Here is a 15,371-nt window from a genome sequence, read left to right as displayed (position 1 = left end):
TTTTAATCCGTATATTTGGTCCTTAAATTACCATTTTAGTTGTTGAGTTAATTTTTTAAAAAATAAAATATACTCTCTCCTGACTCCTCCCGGTCTTCCCTCCCTCTTCATCTACCTCTTCCCCTCTATCGAATCCACTGGATGAATGGCTGCGGCGTTCGTTCTGCTACGTCCGGCCGGATCTCTTGAGGGTTTCGTCATCAAATGTTCAAACCACCACTTTCCGATCAGTTTCCGGCGCCTCTTTCTAAAGCTCTTTCGATCTGTGTTCTTATAATAACATTGATCGAGCTCGATTTCTTTCGTTTCAATCCCTAGAAACACGATCACTTCGGGTCCGATCGTAGAAAGGGAGGGAAAACAATTTGAAAGGGGATGTAACAAATTGTGATCAAATTCTGTTGTAACACAGTCATGTTAAATCCCTCATCTCCAGAATTTCTCAATATTTGAATGCCAGAACTTGAGATAATCTTACCTGATAAACCCAATTGTAGAATGAATGGGATAAACATAAACAGGAAATAAAAAGGGGAAAAAATGAATGAATTCATCAGGTAAAAGAACCTTCCTGATTAAATTAACCCACTTATAAGTTATAATATAGTATGTACAGAATTGGACTAAAGCTGCAAAACTTGTTTGTTCTTCTGTGTTCCTCTGTTCTTGAATTTCCAATTACCCATCTGGATTTGGATAAATATCACATCATATCATCTCATGTTGCAGCACTGAGGCTTTGTTTGTTGCATCAACTTTTCCCACAAGCACATCATCTGTCTTGGAGATTGGTAATGTGCAGTTAGATAATCTTCAATACACCCGAACTGGCAAAACCTTAGACTGTGAAGGAATTCCACTGGTTTTGAACTGTTGAACTGCTCCACCCACATTCCCATGCTCACATCTTCCATCTTGAACAACTGTGTGTTTTTTCACTATTATTAGCTAACTCTTCAAATGCCATTTATTTGTGGGGAGGGGAGAAGAAAGGAACTGTTTCAAACATACCCTTAATTTGTGCTTCTCAAATTCAGATACTATATACTCCGCAATGTCGGATGATAAAATGTAACCCGGTCCATTGGCGTAAGCTGGGTAATCTTCTTCTGGCCATTCCTGAACCGATTGAAACAATAACCGAATCGTATGAGAGATCGGTCTATGACTCTTATATATGGCTAACTAAACAAGGATGCATCTTATACAAAGTTCAAATCCCCCACCCATAGCAGCATTATGAACAACAGAACAGCAAAATGATATCACTAGCATAGCAGCACTATGAACAACAGGACTGCAAAATGATATCACTAGTGGGCATGCTTACAGTCATACCTCGTACGTCACCGCCCATTTTCCATGACGAAGAGGTTTATGGTGATAGTTCATATTTCCAACATAAAGGCTCCTGCCCGCTCGCACCTTGTGAGCTTCATCAATCACTGCATCTACTCTAACAAATGTATCATCATCACACTTCATGATATATTTTGCAGCCACCGTGCGAACCTGCAAGATCGAAACATGGAATGATATTGCCAACAACGAAGTGCCTAACTCACAAGGTTTGTGTCTTTTTCTCAAAACTCACCCCATATTCACAGATTGCAATTGTCTTCAATACAACAAGATCATAGTTATCCATGTAAGGAACCATGACGATATCCCCGAAGTACTCCGCTTCTTTCTTTAACTCAATATTTACTTCCTTTCTTCCGTGCTATCAGAATATAACACAGAAGTTATTATCACTTCCATAACATAAATGATGGAATATTTCTAAGAAGCACACCACTGCTTACCATTGCCACAAAAAACCGAGCAACGACTAGTGAAGATCTGATCAACTTATGCTGCATCCAAGACTTCCTAACCGCCATTCGTTCTGCAAAATGATTGCCAGCAGAAAGGATGCCGATGAAAAGCTCCACGTTTTTTTCGGGAAGTGGAGGGGCTTTCCATTGTGCCAACATCTCCATATGCTTCTTTGGTGCAAAACTAGGATGTGCAGTGGGTAAGGAAGCAGCAAATATGGAGTGCACGTCTATATCGCCATTTACAGATAAACCAGTGGCATCCTCCAGAACAAACCCCTGTCATCATCATAGTTTAAAAACCTCCATGGAGTTCAAAATTTGAAGAACATATATAGAAAGAGTACTTACAGTGCGATATGGAAAAGACGTGATGTGCCTTCCATCGACATTGATATGGTAACCTTCCAGCCCAGCACTCACAGTTAGAACAAATAGTCTGCCCTCCGCGAAAGGAAATGGCCAATCGATCGCCACCTTTTTCGTGCGTCCTATTAACCTATTTAACCACCATATTACCTTCGATTCTTCAGAACGGCTGTCGTCATCACGAATCCACTTCTCACATTTTACCTGCCCGTCAACTTCATAAAATCCCAATAGTAGGTTAGGAAATGTCTCACTTGAAGAAATCGGTCAAGCAAAAGAAAGTGCACAGCAAAATCTACATCCTTCAAATATGATCTTCAAAATCTTGATAACAACAAACTAGTATGGCAATTTTTCATATCACAAGTCATTTTACTGAAAGCAACACAGAAAATTCAGGATTTGCACAAAACTTGCTAGTTTAAGATTCAATACATTATATCAACCACCTTGACTCTCCAACACATAACAAAACTGGTTCAGTTCAGTACGAAATTCTTATCAATAGACAAAACAAACACAAGGGAGAATGAAAATAAAGCATTTTCAAACAGCATGAAAGACAACTTCTTACCAGTTTCTTCATCCGCCCTGGATTTCCATCCCTCACATCTCAGCGCTGTGCTCCACTGCATCCTATAACAAGTGTTCTGTTCGATAACAGGCTTGCCACTCCAATCTCCCTTCAACCTTGGATTGAAATGAAGTATTCTTGGTGGGTCTTCGCCATCCACCGTCTTCAACCCTTGCAACTCCATCATAAACTGTGATACCATCACTGGATCATCCCCTTCCCTCAAGATTGAAATCTTGGGATCCTGTTCCGAGTGAGCCCAACGAGGTGTCCCCACCACAGTAATATGCGACCAGAGCGTCAAGCCGCAGGGGAGCACCATAATCCGATTCTGTGTCTCAAATTCGGATCCAGAAAGCGTAATCGAATGTGGACATGGCTCCGACTGATTCTCTATCTTTGTTTCAGGTTTGAGCTCAATCTTCCCGGACTCTAAGTCCTCCCAGAGCTTTTTCCCCACTACCCAAGCATGCTTAGCCGCTTTTTGAAGCTCGGAGAACTCGCCCTTACTAGCATTACGATCAAATGTGGCTTCGTCAAACACTAATCCCGAAACTTTACTGAACTCACGCATTCGCCTCTCGGGTGTCCGATGCGGCGCGCCATAAGAAATCTTAAAGGGATCATCAGAGGGTCGACGAGGGGCATCCTTATCCCCCATTTCCTCTTCACTTTCAAGCAGAAACGACCTCGGCAAAGCGTCGCTGGTGAATCCAAATGTTTCATCACCAGGCACCGACTCATATCCGGTTCGATACACCAGCGGGATTTCAAAACTCATCAAAAGCAGATATAAAAACACCAAACCCATCAAAATTTGAAGCAACCTGATTCGATTTCGCGATAACATGGAATCAAATTTCCCCCGTTTCATCTCAAGGTAGTTTACAACCACCCCCAAAAGAAAAAGAAAAAAAAGAAATCAATCGTAAACAACAACAAATGCAAGAGTTTATCCTATGCAAACAAACTTTTAACTCCCCCTTTCTACAATCCAAAATTCCCCTCCAACCCTAACCCTAGTTAGTGGCATACCCAGTAAAATGGAAACGAATTGAAGCTCTGGAAAACTAAGCTGAACAACAACACCTCCGTCGCATTGCAAAAATAATTAAAAACTCACATGAAATTTGTATTCATCTCCGTTGCAATAAAGGAAAAACGATGAAAACGACAGCGTGTTACTGCTCACGTGGCCTCATTTCTGCACGCTTTCCATTTTCAACCTGTCACAACCATTCTTTAATAATTCTTACATTTCTTCCAATTATCGATTAATTAAAATTCTCTTTATTCTAAATTAAAAAAATTAAAATTAAAAAGAAAAAGGCAAGTGGTGGTGGGGAAGCACACCTCATCCCAGCTCTTACACGACGTGTTTTAAATATTTTTATTATTATTTAGATTCTTTTTTTTATTTAATTATCTTTTAATATGTAACCTTAATTAAGATATTTCCAAACATTTTCTACTTAGAGCTAAAATCTGATTAATTTGGTGTGAACTTACCGGTTAAAGAACTTGTGACACGTCAGAAAATACAGGTTTCCATAAATGAGTAAAAAAAAAGGATGATGCCACGTGTCCCCGAACATGCATGAATTTGAATAAATTAAATTGTTTCTTACATTAATTTCGCAAATGTGTCTGCGTCAACCTGAAGGATTGTCGGCTTGGCTAAAAGTCAAAATATCCGACGGTCAACCATTCTCCCATTTTCTGAGATCCATGCAGATATATGGCATAAGCGACGACGTATGACTTCTTATTTTATTTTATTTTATTTTATTTATTCTTCCTTTTTCTGTTTTGTTAATTATATTTTTTAGGGGAATTTATTATTTGTAATTTTTCCGTTAATATTCTAACTATTTTTTTGGAATACACCCATTTATAATTTCATTACTAATGTTTTAACATTTTTAGTTATATTACCGATTTCATTTCAAATATGCTTTACTGACTTTTAATTTTGTATTTTTGAGGTCCAATTTTAATATAAAGTCATTAAGTTTAATTTACATTAAATTTTTTTTTTTTATAGTTAATAAGATATCGTTATTTCGATTTATTTTATATTTTATAGGTTTATGAGTCCAACCTTGGTCGAGCACGTTGATTCATAGTGAACTTCTATAACTTTATCATGTTTGTCCGTTACCATTTTTACTTGCTTTCATGTTAGATAAAACTTTATTGTTATTGGACGTGTAGTCCGGTTACCATTTTTATTTGCTTTCATGTTAGGGAGTATATGACCGGTCACCAAATCATCATATCTACACCCGTCATGACTAAAATGTCAAAATGTACTATAAGGGATATTACTCATTGTAACGTTTTTTTTTTTTCAAATTGTTTACGGGGCATTTCCTTTTTTACATTTTCTAAAACATTTATTTCAAACATGACCGGGTTGGAGCATGTATTAAGGTTATCCACAAGTCAAACTTTTGTAATATAATTTGTTCGCTGGATTAGAACGAATGTCACAACATAGCTATTGTGCTATTGTGCTATTACAAAAGGACAAAGTGTGAAACTGAGCATTATAACAGGCTGTACGGTGTTATTGTTATTTTCTATGGAAATTGGTTGAAGCTGGCTGTGCACAGAAACCGTCTTAGTTTACAGGATCTCTTGACCCATCCCCAACTGCTGGTAATTTACATAATCAATTCCGTTTAGTCTAATACAACATAAGATCTCCTCTGGCAGTTCTTCAGATTTGTTCCCCTGTTTCACAACCCATCACAGAAGTAAGAAAAACAGGACCATTTTTAGATCTTACCAAAAAAGAGATAAAAACGGTAACAGTCCAAGCCCAATTCGGTCTGAATCGAGTGCCCCAACCCCATTTAGGCACTAAAACAAATCCATCATTGATTTGATTGATAAGGTGGAATGTCTATTCAATGCTAGGCAATATCCTCAGACATATATGAAATGGAATAAAGATGAGAAAGGAGAAGAAAGAGAGAAAAGAAAGCGCAAAGCGCAAAGCAACCAGTTCAGACTGCGCAAGATCAGTTAAAGAATAATAAATATAGGCTTCGGAGCTTGACCTTTCATACAGCTGACATGGCCTTTCCATTCCAATATATCTTGACATGGGCCAGCAGTAGCGCCCGCATTTTGTTTGGCACCGCTTGTTACGATCATTTGTATAGGGAAGGCTATAAATATTGTTTGTTTTGACTCATAACATATCGCCGATTTTTAAAACGTGTATGTTAGGGAGAGGTTTCCACACCCTTACAAGGAATGCTTCGTTCTCTTCTCCAACTGACGTGGAATTTCACAATCCACCTCCCTTGGGGTCCAGAGTCTTCGCTCGCACACAACTCGGTGTCTGGCTCTGATACCATTTGTAATGGCCCAAACCCTAGTAGATATTTCCGCTTTGGTTCGTTACGTATTGCCATCAGCCATACGGTTTTTAAAATGCGTCTGTTAGGGAGAAGTTTCCACACCCTTATGAGAAATGTTTCGTTCCCCTCTCCAACTGATGTGGGATCTCACAATCCACCCCCACCCCTCTTGAGGTTCAGCGTCCTTACTGGCACACCGCATAGTGTCTGACTCTGATACCATTTGTAACGGTCCAAGGTCACCGCTAGTAGATATTATCTGTTTTAGCCCGTTGCGTATTACCGTCAGCCTCACAATTTTAAAACGCATCTGCTAGGGAGAGGTTTCCAAAGGTATATAAGGATGTGGGATATAACAAAAACAAAAACATTGTTACAAGAAACTTGCCTGAATTGTGAGGCCAACATCCAAAATACAGCACTTGAGTCTATCAAGAAACGCTTCAAAACCTTTCCTTGATATGTAACTAAATCTGTGCATATCCAAGTCGATTTCCAAGTAGTTTTCTCCCTGTAATTCATCGCTTCTTTCATATGAATCATTCCAAATCTGTCTGTAAAGCAATAAAAAACTGAACCTACCGAGTAAAATTCATGTTGGGGACGCGAGAGGACGGGCTTTTCATTGTAAGCCTGCATAAGCTTCCGCTGTGCAGTGCTCATTGAAAGATCCTCCACGTTTGCAACTCGCCCCAAAATTTTCAATCTTTCCCTAAAGGGTACTACAGTGTCTACTGGAAAACCCTTCACCTTTTCAACTTCATCATCAATCAGCTTCTGTTTTTAGAGTTTTACATTTCATGAAACAAGCTATTGAAGATAAAGAAGGATTGAATGGGAATTTGCAAGTACCGAGTCTTACCCTGATATTTTCTTGAAAATGAGATGTAAGTTCCTTGGCATATGTATCAGAAAGCTTAAAGTACAAGACGATACTCATCCCTTCTCCATCGGTATCTCCATGAAAAATTGCTGCAGGATACAATGGAATCTGAAGAATCCAGTATTACAAGATCAAAGCTACAAGAATCCAAGGCAATACAAGAAAGAAAAGTACTCAAACACGTTCAAATATCTATAATAATAAAGGGAGCTAAGGTGGGGGCTGTCAAACATCAGGCAGTTATGGCCAACCATGTATTAGGCCAAGTCCACCGCTAGAAGATATTGTCCTCTTTAAGTTTTTCCTTTCGGAGTTGTCCTCTTTTTAAAACGTGTCTAATTGGGAGAGGTTTTGTAACAGTAAAGATATTGTCCTCTTTAGGTTTCCCTTTCGAGCTTCCCCTTAAGGTTTTTAAAATGCGTCTACTAGGGAAAGGTTTCCACAACCTTATAAAGGGTGTTTCGTTCTCCTCCCAACCAATGTGAGATATCACAGGTTTTCACATTCTTATAAGGAATGCTTCGTTCTCCTCTTGAACCAAAGTGAGATCTCACAATTCATCCCCTTCGGGGCTCAGCGTCCTCGCTGACACACCGCTCGGTGTTTAGATCTGATACCGTTTGTAAGAGTCCAAGCCTACCGCTATAGATATTGTCCTCTTTGAATTTTCCCGTTTGGGTTCTCTAAACCACATCCCTATAAGAATGCTTTGTTCAACCATGTACATTTATCACAGCACAGGCAAGGCATGGATTTACCTGAACATTCACGACAAGGATAGGTGGAAGTTTTCCAGAATAATTAGCCACAGGAAGTTCGACAAATCGAGCGATGTGATCCACTTTCCGATGGGACAAGAACACATCAACTCCAAATGGACAGTAAGCAGCATGACTGGGAGCAAACTCTTTCTTCTTGTCCCTGCAAATTTGTAGGATTATTTTGCAGTGATAGAATGAAAGAATCAGATCGTTGCTTTTGGTTTTGCGATATTGAGCCAAGATCATTGATGCAATGATGAAATCATAGAAAGACTTTGTTACTTACTTTGCATAGTTTACTCCCCGAACTTTAAAACTATCTGGCTCAATATATGACCAACAATCTAGCATTTTCTTTTCAGCTGGGCAAAAGGGTACTTGAGAACCTGCTATAGGTCTTCGTAGAAGCGCTTTCGACGAAACTGAAAGAAACAGAAGAAAACAAGACTAAATCACTCCAAATTTGAAGAAATCTAAAAGATTATATGAGATCACACCTCACCTCAATTGGAGAGGGGAACAAAACATTCCTTGTAAGGGTGTGGGAACTTCTCCCTAACGGACGCGTTTTAAAACTTTGAGGGGAAGCCTAAAAGGGAATGCCTAAAAGGGAGTGCCCAAAAAAGACAATATCTGCTAGCGGTGGACTTCGATTGTTACAAATGGTATTAGAGTCAGACACCGGACGGTGTGATAGCAAGGACGTTGGACTCCAAGGGGGTGAATTTTGAGATCTCACATCGGTTGGAGAGGGGAAAAAGCATGTCTAATAAGGGTATGGAAACCTCTCCCTGACATACATGTTTTAAAACCTTGAGGGGAAACCCAAAATGGAATGTCTAAACAAGACAATATCTATTAGCGGTGAGCTTGGGCTGTTATCGTTCACGCAGGGAACGGGAAGAAGGAAGGATGCAGTTATAAAAAAACAAGACCAGTAAGGCAGAACATAAAACATGTACTTCTTGAACACTCACATAAAGCAGCATTGGGGTTTCCTTCTTTCCATTTGAACGACAGTTTCAAGGTTGCCTTTTTCAGTCCACTTGGAGGACTAGAACTTGGTGATTTTCTCTTTTCAACAGAGTTCATTGTTGATGCAAGACAAGGCAAGCAGTTGCTTGGTAAAATCCCACAATTATCCAATACTCCAACGTCTTTGGCAGAGCTTTCACCAGCAGTGGAGGAGATCTCGTCGACGAATACTGGTTCGTTCGCCTTGCTCGAGTGTCCATAACCCTTAAGTTGGGGTTCTGCATCATCTGGATTCATTGCCTGAGAATGTGAATCCCTTGCAACTTGACTCACAGAATGTACTCTTCCTGAATTTCCTGGTCTATGAATCTGATCCGTGGTCGCGCTATGTCGATTCACATGAAGATCTCCATGATTAGCATCTCCAGAAGACGAAACGCTTGACGTTGATGCACCTTCAAAGCTATTAATTGACTGTATGTCTGCAGGAACTCAGAAGGTTCACAATGGAAGAATAAGAAAACTTCCCATCAGAACAACATATTCAAAGGAAAACTTACCTTCAGGAACACTTTGGTAATCTTCATCGCAATCCGATTCAAATTTTGCAACTGTATCAAACCAGGCCTCATCAAAACTTCCAGCTGAGACACCACAAATGATACAGATTCATATAAAGAAAAAAAGCCAGGAAATGAATTATATGATGCTTGAAGTCATAACAGCATTTCAAGACAAGCTCATTATTCCATCGTTTCAAAATGTATATGATATCATGACAGACAAAATCCTCATCATATGATTCATAAAACATAGCTCAGCATATGATTCATTGAATTGGCTCATTTCCTGAACCTGGATCAGATAGAAATTGGTTGGACTCGCCAATGAGCTAACATTTCTGGAATTAAAAGGAAAACCCCATAAAAAAAGGTAATAAATCTCAACCAAACAACCAAAAAGGGCAAAATCAAACTTCCCCTGGAAAACTAAAACATGGAAGGAGAAAGAAAAAGGAACGAACCTTGGAAAGTGGGATTGGAAAAGGAGCGATGATCAATCGGATTGGAGCGGCGCGATCCATCGGAGAGGGTAGAAATTGCCGTGGTTTTGGAAGCTTTCCTCCTTCTCCGGCGGTTCTTCTTCTTGGAAGACTTCTTAAATTTGGCTCTGACACAGCCCTCCGGCGTGGAAACGCAGGCACCCATGTCGGCGAAGCAATAACACAGAATTTTCTTCGTTAAAGCTACCGTTTGTTTCTTAAAATCCCAAGTCCCCTGGCTTAAAAGCAACGAAAATTTGGATCATTATTTTGATGAGTATGTATGAGGAACGTGAATTGGGAAATTGGGGAGCACTAGCATTGGCGAAGGAAAGACGACAGCCTAAGAAGCCATTGGAAGGAGGAGACCAATCGCGGGAAGCTTTCCGGAAATAAATAGATATTGATATTAATAATAAAGGGACCCACGAGATTACACGTGGCATATATTGATTTACATAAACCTATGGAACCCTAAACGCGGCTGCTACAGCTGACCACATATTATATGATATTATAATCTCTTCCCTCCCTAGTTTTCTTCCATATTTTTAGGAAAAAAAAAATTCAATTCTATATATTATGAAAAAAAAAATCTAATAATAAGCGTCTTAAAATGGGTCGCGCTTGTCTTCTCCTCTCCAACTAACATGGGATCTCACAATCCACTGGAGCAGCCTCCTCAATGCATACCACTTGGTATCTAACTCTGATACCATTTGTAACAATTCAAACTCACCGCTAACAGATGTGTCCGCTTTGACCCATTACATATCGTCGTCACCTATGCAATTTTAAAACGTGTCTACCATAAAAAGGGTCTAGCCCTACTCCAACCAATGCATGACAACGTCGGTGACTAACTATGATACTATTTGTAATTGTCAAAATCCACCACTAGCATATATTGTCTACATGATTAAATATTTCTTAAACATAGTTCAACAAGTCTAGATTCCTACCGCCCCATCCTTTATTTCTAACAAAAAATTTACGTTACTTTTAAAAGGTTAGGAGTATTTTTTAAATTTTTAAAAAAAATTTAATAGTATTAATAAACCTTTTAAAACATAAATGTATTTTTAAAATAAAGTAAATTTATATTATTGAAACCCTCCGACACAAAAATATAAATTTTAATTTTTTTTTAATTAATTTAGTGAAGAATAGGAATAGGTTAGCCATCCATCCATCGGAGGGGCAAGTTTCTTTGCCCTTAAAGGCAGCCACGTTTTTATTTTTCATCAATAATTGGGAGCGTATACTGTATTTTATTATCTACAACAAACGAAATTGTTTGTTTATTTAAAGTGAATTAATGACATTTGAATATTAAAAGCTTTCATTTAATTACAACGAAAATAGTTGGGAGCTTTAAATGAACTTTAATGGCATTAAAAGGGTAATAGCAGGAATTGGATGGTGGCAGTTGCCTGTGTGTGGAGGTGGCCTCTCTGTTTTTTAAGCTCAGAAAAGGGCCCATAAAAGCATGATTTGAAGGCTAATGGCTATTTTTCTTCCATAATAGTCTTTTCTGTATTATTCAGGTTGACCAAGATGGTCTCTTCTTTTCCTACCTACGAATAAATGAAGGCTCTATAAGGCTCGGGAGGAGTAATGAATGCAGAGATAGATCTCGCGTGTGGTTCAACAAAAAGTTGGCACAAGCGGTATAGATTGACAAAGAACACTGCCCATGTCTTTCATTAATGTTCGACTGTTGATCGATGGCGTCAGTGAGAGCTGTGGTGGAGGAGCAAGAAAAATAGTCTATCAAAAATAACGTGACTATGTCGCAGGAGTATGTCAAAATCATTTAGTGTTGAATTTTGAGTATGAGACGTTACATACAGTCTATTCTCTTGGTGAGTTGGTGATGATTAGTTGTAAAGAATGCTGTTGCAAAGCTGTTCACTCATGGACCCCAAATTGCTTAGCTTGTGAAATTGGCTTCGAGTGAGGTGCATTTTGACAATGACAACAAGATTAATAGTGTCATGGTCGTACATTTTCGACGTTGCGACGTTATGATTTTGATGCGCTCGTGATAAGTCTCGAGGGGAATTTAAGTCACATATTTAATTTTTGTTTGTCTTTGTGGCTTCATCCAACCTTAGGCAAGGTTTGTCTTGGCCAACTAAATACAACTCATGCGAAATCTAAGCTTGTTCAGCCACATGGTAGCTCGCTTAGGACAAAAGACTATGGGTGGTGGCAGGTTGACACTATGCCTTCCCTTAAGATACATTTTGAGGCATTCTTCATTTGACAAGTGTATATATGATGATTTCGTGGAGCGTTCATTTGATGTTCAGTGGATACAAAATTTGGCGAGTCTTCATATTTCATATGGATAGACTTACCTTAAGAGCTGCATGTCCAGACTCTTTTCGAAACCCTGACTTTCGAGGTCAAGACTTAGTGTCCTACGCTTAGTCAATGGTAATTAATATAATGTTTTTTATTAATATAATTAACGCGAATACAATGGTAATTACGAAGTCTGAAAAGTACGGTGTCTTACTGGACCGCTCAGTCACGAATTAAAGAGTTCATAAGACCGCCAACTGCTCCCGATATCTGTATAAAGCGAGGGAGCGGGACTGAAGCTCACGCGCGCCGTCTGTCTTTCGTTTATAGAAAAACCGTTGACAAGCCGCCAACTTCCGGATGCACAACCACGCGCTTTCCTAGTTCGGTACCCCACACGATGGGTCGAAGGGCATGACGTGGCGGTCGTGACTGGGCAAGGGAAAGGGTCAATATTGCAAAACTACGCCTAACAAGAGGGCTAATAGTTCCATCGTGAAGGGCGCTGTATCTCCTCCGCGTTTTACCGTCGATTGAACCACCGGAGTTCGATTACGCCGCTGGGGGAGCTTCTTCTTCTTCATCTTCATCTTCTTCATCTTCTTCATCTTCTTCATCTTCTTCTTGTAGATTATCTTCTAGAACCGCCTCGGTGACGCCGGATCGGGAGGCCTTGCTGCAATTGGAGCGAGGAAATGAGTGGATGGGATAGGGTTAGACAATCGAGTTCGAGATTTAGCCGCGGTAATTCTGCAATGACGGAGAGGACCTCCTCTTCTAACACGGTTCGACTTGGCCGAGTCCAGCCGCAGGCTCCTGGACATCGTACCATCTTCTGTAATGATCGCGACGCTAATCTCCTTGTCAAATTCAAGGTGTGATCATTTCAAAGTATTGTATTGATTCGTTTTTTTCCTTTTGGCGTCGTTGGTCACGATGTAGATGCAATGCGGGCCTTGATTTGATTTGTTACAACTCTCGGAACTTGGCATTGGCTCTCAAATGTTTTTTAAGAAAGGAGTAACAAGGAGTCCAATGTCTGGCATTGGCTCTCAAATGTTTCTCCATTTATCTTCAGCCAATGCGCTCGTTAGCAAATCTTTAGCCAATATTGGCTAGTTTCTAACTTCATCCTATGGATTTGAATCGCTGTCAATTTGATGTTGTTTACAGGGGAATTCGGTCTCGACGACGAAGTATAACTTCTTCACTTTCTTTCCGAAAGGGTTGTTTGAACAGGTAACTAATTTTAAGCGTCCCAGGTCTTATATACTGTTTGTTCAGTTTGTTACTTCGTTAGGCCTTTTCTTTTGGTTCGAGTGATTGAACTTAGAAAACGTTTACACAAAAGTCATTATGGCTGGTCTCGTAGATGAAAAATGAACAAGTATTTTACTAATGCAAACTGGAGGGGAAGTGCTAATCATACTATTGGTCCAAGAACAAGATATATTGGAAACGATAAGTTATTATTAGGAATTTCGGTTTTTGAAGTGAGTGGCGATAACATGCTCTGTACTGGATTTATCGTGTAATTATCTTTAGGAATTGGAATATTTTAGGAAGATAGACTCATATGACGATGTTCAGTGGTACTTTTGTGTGATCAAATGATGTGGTATGACCCCAACTTCATTGTACTACTACTATCTATTACTTATTTTCGTTCTTGAGTTCATACTATTACTGTTTATATTTACGTTAACGTTGTATCTGCCATTATTATTATTTTTTTCTTTAAATGGGAAAGTTAAATTGTATATCCCAAAAGAACACAGGAAAAAGGAAGGGAAGATCAGTCTTCTCCAAACTTAGGCCAAAGGAATCACAATAATAATAAATAAAAAACCACTCCAATTGGCATTCTTAAAAAATGTTATAAAATTGCCTGTTCATCGTTATTGTTTTATTTTTGTTTTTGCCATTTACAACTTAGCCCAGCTACCATAATCACTTTTTTGCAACGTTACATGTCTGATTAGAGTTCTGTATTATTATTATTTTTTTTGACAGTTCAGGCGTGTGGCTAACCTATACTTTCTTACCATCTCAATCTTATCCACCACACCCATCAGGTTGGTTAATAGCTGGATAGGCATATTCACATTTGGTAGCATTCCCCAGTTGCACTTTACATTGTTTCTTAATAATTGTTTGATGTGTAGAAGATACCATGTTGGTTGTTTTAGCTTATTCTTATTGTAGTTTAAAATTTGCAATTGCTAAGTGGTACACCATGTGCATTCATGAGATCTTGATTAGGTGATTCAGTATATTCTAGCATGTGGTAAAATTCATTAGAAAGTCACGGACATTTCAAATTTGGCTGAGAGGAAAGAAGGGTCCTGTTAGCTGATTACTGAAAGCTAGGCAGTGATTTTTCATTCGAACAATAGAAAACTTCTTTTACTTAATGCTTTGCAGTCATCATCTAAAGATGAAAGCAAAGATCTTTTCGTTAAACACCTATAAATTTATTTTATGGAAAACGTGGTTGGGAAGAACAGGAGAAGTTTCCAATTGGTGGAGAGAAATTGTAACTTTCTTTGGGAGTTCACTGTTGCCGTTTTTTCCTCTTGAAGATGTCGCAATGGTCCAAAAAAAAAAAAAAAAAAAAAAAAAAAAAAAAAAAAAAAAAAAAAAAAAAAAAAAAAAAAAAACTGAACCCTTTTGATTGTGCTGGTTGGAGAATTGTTTTGTAACTCCCTTGGTTTGTATGGGCTTCTAACCGTGTCCATGGTTGTTTTTTCCAATGGAGTTTAGAAAAAAGAAGAAGACAAGAAATAACTGATCTTGCCTTTGTGACGAAGATTGTGTTTACTTTGTACTCTTCTCAAGGCTTGGTCTTTTTTTTTTTTTTGCATTTTTCAAAAAAAAAAAAAGGAAAAAAAGTTTGTTAATTATGAGAAAGAAAACTGAATGTTGCTTTAAAAATTTTATATTGTATTCTTGCTTTTAATCTATTGATTTATTTTGTTGGAGTTTCATAGTGTTAAATAAGGGTTGGGGCCATTGAATATTGTTGTATTAATCACATTTTTAATTATTATTCATTGTGCAGTCCTGTGCATCCAATTACAAATGTGGTCCCTTTAAGTCTGGTTCTTCTTGTCTCTCTCATTAAAGAAGCATTTGAGGATTGGGTGAGTGCCCTAACTATGTGGTTCCCTTGCAGTTATTTTGACTCTGACGCTGTAATTTTCTACCAACCAATCTCTATGTAAAAAAAAAAAAAAAAAAAAAAAAAAAAAAAAAAAAAAAAAAAAAAA

The 15,371-nt window shown here is 38.6% G+C and overlaps 3 protein-coding genes across 5 annotated transcripts in view; 1 reads left to right on the top strand and 2 right to left on the bottom strand.

Annotated features, from left to right (window-relative positions):
* Positions 1-454: 454 nt before the first annotated feature.
* On the bottom strand, positions 455-3,944 carry LOC111458416 (hydroxyproline O-galactosyltransferase GALT6-like). 2 transcript variants are annotated; one of them, XM_023101073.1, is made up of 7 exons: positions 2,761-3,940; positions 2,169-2,401; positions 1,806-2,096; positions 1,595-1,723; positions 1,339-1,512; positions 1,012-1,119; positions 455-923 (listed from the first exon to the last, which is right to left on the bottom strand). In XM_023101073.1, exons 1-7 carry the CDS (start codon positions 3,632-3,634, stop codon positions 714-716), a joined length of 2,019 nt encoding a protein of 672 aa, XP_022956841.1. In that variant the 5' UTR covers positions 3,635-3,940; the 3' UTR covers positions 455-713. The 2 variants fall into 2 exon arrangements, 1 of the variants encoding a protein (XP_022956841.1); XR_002713111.1 differs by lacking the exons at positions 455-923; positions 1,012-1,119 and adding an exon at positions 1,129-1,237 and having other exon boundaries at positions 1,283-1,512; positions 2,761-3,944.
* Positions 3,945-5,303: 1,359 nt separating this feature from the next.
* On the bottom strand, positions 5,304-10,159 carry LOC111458926. 2 transcript variants are annotated; one of them, XM_023101801.1, is made up of 9 exons: positions 9,775-10,159; positions 9,311-9,394; positions 8,753-9,232; positions 8,062-8,197; positions 7,773-7,935; positions 6,994-7,122; positions 6,714-6,908; positions 6,520-6,642; positions 5,304-5,496 (listed from the first exon to the last, which is right to left on the bottom strand). In XM_023101801.1, exons 1-9 carry the CDS (start codon positions 9,956-9,958, stop codon positions 5,389-5,391), a joined length of 1,602 nt encoding a protein of 533 aa, XP_022957569.1. In that variant the 5' UTR covers positions 9,959-10,159; the 3' UTR covers positions 5,304-5,388. The 2 variants fall into 2 exon arrangements, with proteins under 2 accessions (XP_022957569.1, XP_022957570.1); XM_023101802.1 differs by lacking the exon at positions 6,520-6,642.
* Positions 10,160-12,447: 2,288 nt separating this feature from the next.
* LOC111458504 (phospholipid-transporting ATPase 3) overlaps positions 12,448-15,371 on the top strand; it is a 15,766-nt gene continuing 12,842 nt past the window's right edge. The window contains exons 1-4 of the mRNA XM_023101225.1: positions 12,448-12,977; positions 13,276-13,341; positions 14,116-14,177; positions 15,164-15,245. Coding sequence (XP_022956993.1) covers positions 12,798-12,977; positions 13,276-13,341; positions 14,116-14,177; positions 15,164-15,245 — 390 coding nt within the window. The 5' untranslated portion in view covers positions 12,448-12,797. The remainder of the gene's footprint in view (positions 12,978-13,275; positions 13,342-14,115; positions 14,178-15,163; positions 15,246-15,371) is intronic.

Source organism: Cucurbita moschata, unplaced genomic scaffold, assembly GCF_002738365.1.
Source record: "Cucurbita moschata cultivar Rifu unplaced genomic scaffold, Cmos_1.0 Cmo_Scf00021, whole genome shotgun sequence".
Taxonomy (NCBI): domain Eukaryota; kingdom Viridiplantae; phylum Streptophyta; class Magnoliopsida; order Cucurbitales; family Cucurbitaceae; genus Cucurbita; species Cucurbita moschata.
Note: the sequence above shows the minus strand (reverse complement) of the source record. Positions and strands in the feature narration are given on the sequence as shown.

What these genes read in the sequence shown, in the direction of transcription:
- LOC111458926 (XM_023101801.1), bottom strand. Translation starts at nt 9,958, where the DNA reads ATGGGTGCCTGCGTTTCCACGCCGGAGGGCTGTGTCAGAGCCAAATTT. An exon ending in TCCTTGTCGTGAATGTTCAG is followed by an intron (nt 7,123 to 7,772) that starts GTAAATCCATGC and finishes TGGATTCTTCAG; the next exon opens with ATTCCATTGTATCCTGCAGC. An exon ending in ATTTTCAAGAAAATATCAGG is followed by an intron (nt 6,909 to 6,993) that starts GTAAGACTCGGT and finishes CTCTAAAAACAG; the next exon opens with AAGCTGATTGATGATGAAGT.
- LOC111458416 (XM_023101073.1), bottom strand. Translation starts at nt 3,634, where the DNA reads ATGAAACGGGGGAAATTTGATTCCATGTTATCGCGAAATCGAATCAGG. An exon ending in CAGGGCGGATGAAGAAACTG is followed by an intron (nt 2,402 to 2,760) that starts GTAAGAAGTTGT and finishes GATTTTATGAAG; the next exon opens with TTGACGGGCAGGTAAAATGT. An exon ending in CGTCTTTTCCATATCGCACT is followed by an intron (nt 2,097 to 2,168) that starts GTAAGTACTCTT and finishes TGATGATGACAG; the next exon opens with GGGTTTGTTCTGGAGGATGC.